Genomic DNA, 8,528 nt, shown 5'->3' with positions numbered 1-8,528 from the left:
TCAACTGCCTGATGACCAGGGTGCAGGAGGAGTTGTACATCTAGAAGCCAAATCGCTCTTCCAGAAAGGTGGACATCTCAGAGGGCACAAGCCCGAAAGAGGACCCAGCAGATAAGCAACACAAATGCCAGGAGCCATGCTCCAAATGGAAAGGCTGCAGCAATTTTGAGGTGCAAGGATAGACGAGGACAACGTGTTTCCAGAAACACGAGGCCACCTCTGTCTGTGCATGGCTGCTAAGACGAGGCTGGGCAGCAGGTCCAGGGACAGTGACCCTTCCCCTGGGGATGCTGGATGAGCCCAGCTCAGCTCCCTTGGGGCAGCTGTGCCAGAGAGGCCCCTGCAAAGGCACCGAGCACCGCTCCTCCCTCCCCCTTCCACCCTCGGAAATTCAGATTTAGACAGATTTTGGGAGGGTCTGAACTGCCCTGGGCCAAGCTTCCCCCAGCCGAGGCCACTGACGCTCTGCACCCAACCTAACACCGCAGGCCAAGAGAAATCAGAGCCTGGTGATTTACTTCCTTCTTAACTTTAAAGCCCTGAAATAACACACACTGCACTTTTCCAAGCACTCAAGTAGAAACAGGAGGAATGCTGAAGTGGTTTTGGTAAGCACACTTTTTAGTTTATTGACCTATACAAAATAATAGGTCTAAAAAATTCAGGAGTAGTAAAAGAATAAGCAAAAAGAGCTTTCGCGTTTCTAGTAGGCTATACAAATATGCAAAAAACAAGGAAATAAGTTATTTTTTATTTTGTTTTTGTTCGTTTAATTCCAAATCGCGACTCTAATAATACAAACGACTAAGTACCAGCTTAACAAGTGTGTTCTTCTGTATATATTACATGCTCTGGAATATTGGTAAAAAAACGTCAAAAAAGTTTATCAGAAACTTTTCTATTCACAATATGAACAAGGTGTAACTAATCCTTTGTATAAAAGAAAAAGAGCACCATTTATGGAATCCTGAAGCACAGTACAGCTGAGAAACGAGAGAGATTTTACCGAATGCAAACGACTTGTCGGAAATCACACAAGATAACCCATGCCAATTTGTTCCTACGACGTGAGGTAGGTTTATCCCTCTTACATCAAGACTGCAGTCGCACTTTTTGTTTTTTGTTTTTTTTTTTTTCTTTCCCTACACAAATGGTTTCGTGAAAATGCTGTTCTGTCACTTAGTGACTTCGCAACGCACCTGGCAGTTCAGATGACTCGCGGTACAATCCTAATGCCCCTCATTTTAAGGCACCCACTTGGCTGTTTGTGTTTTTCATCCCACCTTAAAATACTGGCCGTCACAATCTGATTGTTCGCCGGGTGATCACCCGAGCTCCCCTCTGCGGGTCCTCGATGCACTGTGGCAGAGCAAAGTGTCACCAATGTCACCGTCACCCGATGAGCAGGGGTCACTGTACAGCCACCATGAAAATTTGCCTACTCCTCTGCACAGTGAAGTTGTACCATGGAAAAAGGTCATTAAATGGGAGGTTATTAATTACACTTTATCATGGAAAAGAGTTCAAAGTTCACTGCTTCTGTTTCCAAAAATCCACAACTGCCTCGAGTTTTACAAGACACACTGTGTCAGCAAATTCTTCTCTTTCCAGAACTTGCTTGTGGTGCTAACAAACACTCTTAACAACACCCCAAAAAACGGATAAACTCACTCAAACCTCCATAATAAAAAAAAAAAAAATAATCCAGCCTTCCTTCAAGTAATGTTCCAATACTGATTAAGTGACCCTTTGCCTCACACGCACACAGTATCTATCCTTCACAAGCTTATGAATGTCCTTCCAGGTCACCATAAGCCATGGCAGAATAAATTTTCATTTCTTCTTCTTTCAGACATCAGAATTGTGCTCCTAAAATTCCCGGTTTTTCCGTAAGAGTCTCCTTTTCACATTTTTTTTTTTCCCCTCTGAGGTTTGCCTTCAACATCTTCCAATCTTCCAAAAAAGTGCTTGCTAAATATAAATACTTCAACCAAGTGCTGCATCTAGTCATAGATAAACTGTGGCTTGCCCTTGCTCGTGTAGGCCATCTGGATTCAGAAAGAAACGCCATTCGTGGTAAGACTTAGTCCTTTTGCTGCAGTCCCTCTTCCCAGCAAAACAGCCTGCTTCCTTTTCTTGTTCAGTTTGGAAGTTCCCCCCCCGGGCCGAGGTCTGCCTCGGCGTCACAGCGTTTGGTGCAAGGCATGCAAGGGTACGGACGCGGGGCCGCCGTCGGTCTTACACGAGCGTCCCAGGCTTGGAATCCTCATGCCAGAATAACCTCTGCTCGTTGCTGTGCAAGTCGTCTTCCAACCGGCTCTCGTCCTCGCCACCCAACTGGCTCGTCTCCCCGTAGGCTCTGTAAGAGAGAGACACGGCATCAGGGACCGGCCAGAGCCCAGGGGCTTCCCCAGACCCCCAAACTGCACACACTCACACAGCCCCCTCGGGCTTTAAGTAACATCAGTTATTGTGACTTCACCCCAGCGTGATTAGCATCCAAACACAAACCCAGTTTTGGTGCTGCAATCAGAAAAATTGTCTGCCGCAGGATCTCAGCTGCTCAAAATTGTCAAGACTTCTTAGAGCGTGTTGATTGCTCGTTTGCCATAATCCCATTTAAATAGAAAATAAAACAGATGAACGATCAAACAAGTGATTCACAATATGGAAAATTAATAGCTAATAAACCTTATACAGAAAAAGCTGCCAAAATAAGCAGAGTTTCCAAAGCCTAATTGTAAGAATTTAGCAGAACCGGTATTTTTAAACACTGTTACTGTAGATCTTTTAAATCACTGCGATAATAAAAAGCCCATGGCATTTATCTTAGAAATGAGGATCTAGCAGAAGCTTTTGTATCTTTCCTTATGCTTTCATTTATTTTAAACCAAACAAAATTAAAAATTCAGCAATTTCATGCAAGTCAGCCTGGCAGCAAGCGCAAGCTGCAGCCCATGAAGCAGGAGGCAGAGATGTGGGGTACTTATACAGCTGGCTACACTTAGCACAACCATCCTTAAACATGGTGGCATTAAGAGAGCCGGAGGAATTTCTGCAAGCACCAAGCAGTCCCTGGGCTCCCTGCAGTCCTTGGGAGAGCCCCTCAAGCAGCACCTGGTTCCCACTGGGAACCAGGAACATGCAAGTGAGATGTGCTCAGCAGATGGGGTATTGCACTCAGAGAGGACGTTGAAGAGAGATGTTTCCTTTCCTCGTTTTCCCAGTTTATCAGCACAGGCTCTACAGCATCAGAAATACAACAGGACTGTGTCCTGCCAGACTGCTGATGGGGTTCAGGAGAGACCTGCTGTCACAGGGGCTAAGAGGGACTCAGCACTGCTCCGATTATCACAGCTACCAGGGGGTACAAGATCTTAGATGGTCCAGCACCAGCCAGAGGCAAAGGCTGTGCAAGAAACGAGCTCATCCTTCATTATGATCGTTCCCCGCTTCCTCAAGTATCAGTGGTAGAGTTAGTGGTGGTACAGCTGATCTCCTCCACAGAGGGCTTGCTCTCAAAAGGACAATTTTATAATTATTCTTCACCCTGGCCCTTTGAAATCAAGCTGGTTTCCTCAGAAGTTTTAACAGCCTGTGAATTGCAGGACGAAGGGCAGAAATTCTTGATATTACTCTACTCACCTGCTCTGCAAAGGAAGGTTGCCATAAACATTCCCATAACAGCTGGAATAAGAGGAATGAGATAACGAATCGTAGTCTGAAAGTCCCAGTGCAAGTGGGTTTCGCCAGTTCCCAGCAGTGTTTGCAGAAGATGCTGGAATTAAAAAAAAAAAAAAATATTAGAGCAAATTAGATCTTTCGCTGGCTAAATCAGCTAAGACAAATGAAACAATTCTCATTAGCGATCTCTATGGGTTTCTGCGGGACACACAAGCAGACAGTGCAAACACAAAATACGATTTACAGGCCCCGTAGGGAGGAAAACACTGTGAGGGTGGTATTTTGGAGGTAGGGAATCTTTTTAAAAAGACTTTCTGACCCGTTCAGCAATGCTCATTACAGTGTATTTTGGAAGCCATCACGGCAACCACATTTACATGGCATGAAGGTTTGCACGCTGCTTCTAGCTGGTAAACGCACCTGTTTGAAGCCTTTTAGTGCTTCTTTGGACTACTGCGCTTACAGAGAGTAAAAGGCAGTTTTACCCACTGGAGAAGGCAACGAGCAAGTCTTCCTTCCCAAGCAAAGAACAAGATCCTGTCTAGTTCCTCATCTACCTTTCAGGGCAGAGCTCTAGCCTGGCTTCTACTCTGCTGACGGCAGCGGAGGGTGGCCAGAATTTGATGCACAGCAGGGACTTACAAAAACATTTAAGCAGAGAAGAAATCAGACATTACCCGAAGAGAAAGATGACACCCGACTGGTAGGAGAGCACGGCACCTGCAGACCAGCAAAGCCCAAACTCCTTTGAGATCCTCTGTCAGACTCAAAGCCTGCCTGCAGGCTATGACTCTGTTCCTTTTGACTGGAGGCACGTTGGTACCAACCCCGGAGATGCTCTGCTACTAAGGCCTTGTGAATGTTTTTGGTTATATGCTCCGTTTTAGCAACTTGCTTCCTTGGAAGCCGTAGGGTTGCATATGGGTTGTGCGGTACTCTGTCCACTTCGTCCTCATGGTAAGACCTGAATTCCCTGTAACGGTCATATCCGTAATGTGCCGATGAGCGATAGGAAGGATTGACACTGTACTGTCCCTCCGTATCACTCTCATAAACATATCCTCCATTGTAATAAGCATCAGATTCGGTGTATGGGGAATATCCGGAAATATAGTAACTAGAGGAAGGCTGCTCCTGACTTTTGTGGTAGACACCGTTGCGGACATCCTTTTGGGCAAGGTTTGGCATACTTCCTGAATTTGCAGCAGAAATGTTGTGTTTCTTTGACCGTCTTCGACCCCTGGTCCTGTTGTCGAGCGTCTGAGTAGTATAATATGGGTTGGGAGTAGGCGTCACGCAGTAATATTCTGCGCTTGACTGGCTGGTGTAGGATGATCCATCATCGAGGATCTCTGTGCTGCTGCTTCGCTGGGACTTGGAGAGGGTGAAGGCTGCCTTGTCAGCAGGAGTCTCAGACAGCAGGTGGGTTTGGGATTCCAGGCTTCCGCTGCGCTGCCGGCAATGGTGCGGGGAAACATCTGGCCTGAAACAACACAGATGTTGGTTGGTCAAAGGCAGTCACAGGCAAACACACACACAGAGCTGGAGAAAGCACGCACAGGCAAGTCAAGCACGCAGCCTCCCCAACCAAAGCACAACAAAAACCCTGTCTTTTCTTTCCACACAGAATATCTACATCGCAAGAAATCCAGCGTGGCTGAATTTTAGATTTGCTGCAACAGTAGGAGATCCCTCATATAAAAGTCTATCATGGTAAGCGAGGTTAATCTGTGACAGGGACGCATGCAGCGAAGCTCATAAACTCACATTCTGTAGTGATTTACAGGAAGGCTCTCAGTTTTTAAGTAGGTAAAGTCTACACAAGGAACTGAGCTAGGAGCAGCATAGCAAGATGGGTTTCCTGGGGCTCTGTCTCTCAAGACTGCATTACCCCAGCCAAATAAACCATGAGCTCTTCATAGCACTGTAAGATTTACAGCATCTCTCCTGCCCCAGTGCGGATTCTCAGCTGTCTAATAACACAGGTGAGATCACGTTGCAGCTCTCTTCCCACAGTAAGGGCACAAATTGGGATGTCTCGCCTCTATCTGGCCCTTTGTTTTTTCAGGAGGCTTGTAGGAAACAATCCACAGCAGACATCCGTCAGCTCCTGAAAAAGTTTTTGTGGGGAGACCACTAGCTGACGGACAATACAACTTCACAAGCCTCACTTTGTTAGAAAATGAGGCTACAAGGGAAACGTAAAATAAATTCTGACTATCTTAAAAGTCTTCTGCTGCTGCCTAAGATGGACATCGCACTTAAAACAAAGTCCTCTTACTGTAAGTGGCTGCTACTGTAGGCATTGCGTGTGAGCACGGGGGTTGTGGGCATGCTTCTCCCTCCATGGGGCTGGGGCGGCCGGTCCAGGGTTCGGTAAGGACTGCTGTGAGTCGAAAGAGGGTCCCTGTAATGAAGGGGACAACCCCAGTGAGGTTAAACACCATGCAAGTCACAGCACACAGAATATGCACGCCCTAAGTCTTGAAGAAACAAAGTGCAGAAAAAGCAGATAAGGGTTTAACAGGACATGCTTTCGGTATAAAGAACAGATTTGTTATACAGGGAAGAAAAATTCAACCCCTTCTTGTGGTTCAAGGACGACTGGTAGGAAAGGCTGCTGCCAAAGGACAGAAGTACAAAGCAGAGGGACAGAGCAGGTAACAGAGAAGCAAAGGAGTCGGGTTTTAAAATGAAGCACATCACAGCGAAAGGGTTACATATGTCTGTAACTCAACTTCTAGACGTCATGTGGAGGACTGTTCTGCTTACCTTGAGGGACAGCTGAGAAAAATGCAATGACATGACAATGCCCAAAACTTCAAAAATATTTCAGTTTGCTTTCAGCAGCTTGCTCAAGCCAGACACAGGCCAAGAAATATCAGGATCAGTGGGAATCCTCACACAGAGAACAACCAGCACCAGATCAGACCATCAGAACCTTATCACACAAGCATCAGCAGAGCTACTGCTATCGATGCGCCCCATGGAACTACTCTTCTAGCTCAGAAAGTGCCCAAATCCCATGGATATATATGAAAACCTCAGCCAGTCACTGCAGCTGGCACTACTGATGGTAGCTGGTTGAATCCCAGTAACTCTGCTCTTACATGGAGAATTGCCCATCAGGACTTAACACGAATTCTGTACGCTTTGACAATGTACCCGCTGAAATACCGATACCATCAGGAGGGATGGGTATGGTTTGGTGTTAATTGTAGCCATTAAGCACAGTCATCAGGAAAACTACAAGTTGTTTAATTAATACTAAAAACAAACCACAGAAATGGAGACAAAGAGCGACAGTACTGGTGGGCACAAGCAATTCCTTAAATACAGCCCTGGCTATTAAATTTCTCACCCGTCTCGAACCTCTTCACAAAGACTACACTACCCTACAGTTTCAGAGACCATGGCAACTATTTATACACACTTATCCCCACTTTTGTTACTAAACATGAAATTTAGCTCCCGTCACCAAACGGCAGAGGAGTGTGGAGGCAGCAGGCTCCGTTGGAGAGCCCATAGTAACAGAAATCTTGGCAGGGGCAGGACGGAGCACATGGCAGCAAGGTGGAGAGCGCAGCGGCAGCGAGATGAGCCCTACCTGGAGTGTCTGGTTTCCAAGAGCTGCTCGTTTATGGATGACTTTCTGAGATGAATTCTCTCCACCCCAAGGGACTTCGGTGGGGGAAGCCTCGGAGAAAGCTGCGCAGAGCTGGGTCTCTGTGCTGGCATTGGAACCGATTCACTGACTGTTGAAAAGGAACATGCATTTTGTTAGCAAACTCCTTGATATTTTTGCCCTCTATGCAAATCCGTGGCCCCCTAAGCAGAAACACTTTGCACTACAGAGACAAGTTGTGAATCTCGAAAGTTTTCTCTTGCCTGCACCAAGCTCTTCTCCACGCAGAGAGGACATCGTGGAAGCTCATACAAATCTCGGCAGCACTGACTCCTACAGTTACTACACCCAGCTTGGGGCTGCACCAGATCAAAGTCAAACTTCCTTGGGAAAACACCTGTTTGCAGTGCGATCCCTCCCCGGAGCCGAGCAGGCAAGCTCAGCCTCTGCAAAAGCCCGTTCCTCTCCCTCATCTTCCAGCTCTTTCCTTGAAAATGACATTTTAAGGATTAGTTTTGGAATACAACCTAAAAGGGACTGACTTCAAAAGCGACTGAATGAGCAAAGGCAACTGACAGACAGGTTTGGCTGAAGGCAATCAGGAAGACGCTGGTTTGATCCTTGTTCTCGCTTTGCTTAGGGCACAACCCAGGTCCCATCAGAGCCAAGAGGAAACTCCAACTAATACATTTAAATGCAGGATGAGCATCACAGAGAACACTTTCAGAAGCCAAAGCCGTGGCTCTACTTCTACTTCTGCAAGCAGGAATCAGGTGTAACTCCATTTTAAAGCACAAGCTGGGTCGTACAAGTCTAAAACTGGGACAAACTGAGATCAGAATCAGGTCCTAACTGAAAAGCGAGTACTAATTTAGATAATGTTTGTCCCCAGATGATGATTATCCAGTTTAAGGGAGAGGCAAGCCAAGTCCTTTCCACCTTGTGGAACAGGGCGTGAATGTGTGTGTCTGTGGGTGTGGGTGTGAAATGAGTAAGCTGAGCAAACACCATACCCATGCAAGATGCAGGCTCACCAAGTAACAGAGAAACGTAAACAGATCACTAATATTTGTGCCTATTCTACTTTTTTTTTTTTGGTAAGTTTTATAGTGGCTGTGAGGACAGAAGGGCTGGGCAAATCCTCCCAGCTCGTAATTCCTCCAGCCACATCCGCCTCTGGCCAGGTCCTAGGGATGAAGTATTTGTTCAAAATTTAAAG

At 46.4% G+C, this 8,528-nt stretch overlaps 1 protein-coding gene across 1 annotated transcript in view; it reads right to left on the bottom strand.

Annotated features, from left to right (window-relative positions):
* Positions 1-766: 766 nt before the first annotated feature.
* FRMD4B (FERM domain containing 4B) overlaps positions 767-8,528 on the bottom strand; it is an 85,118-nt gene continuing 77,356 nt past the window's right edge. Inside the window, exons 19-23 of the mRNA XM_074151241.1 lie at positions 7,292-7,439; positions 5,966-6,091; positions 4,362-5,167; positions 3,646-3,778; positions 767-2,359 (exon numbers count right to left, since the gene is read on the bottom strand). Of these exons, the coding sequence (XP_074007342.1) occupies positions 2,239-2,359; positions 3,646-3,778; positions 4,362-5,167; positions 5,966-6,091; positions 7,292-7,439 (1,334 nt within the window). The 3' untranslated portion in view covers positions 767-2,238. The remainder of the gene's footprint in view (positions 2,360-3,645; positions 3,779-4,361; positions 5,168-5,965; positions 6,092-7,291; positions 7,440-8,528) is intronic.

The sequence above is a fragment of the Numenius arquata genome, chromosome 8 (assembly GCF_964106895.1).
Source record: "Numenius arquata chromosome 8, bNumArq3.hap1.1, whole genome shotgun sequence".
NCBI lineage: Eukaryota > Metazoa > Chordata > Aves > Charadriiformes > Scolopacidae > Numenius > Numenius arquata.
The sequence above is the reverse complement of the archived record's forward strand: the minus strand, read 5'-3'. Positions and strand labels throughout refer to the sequence as shown.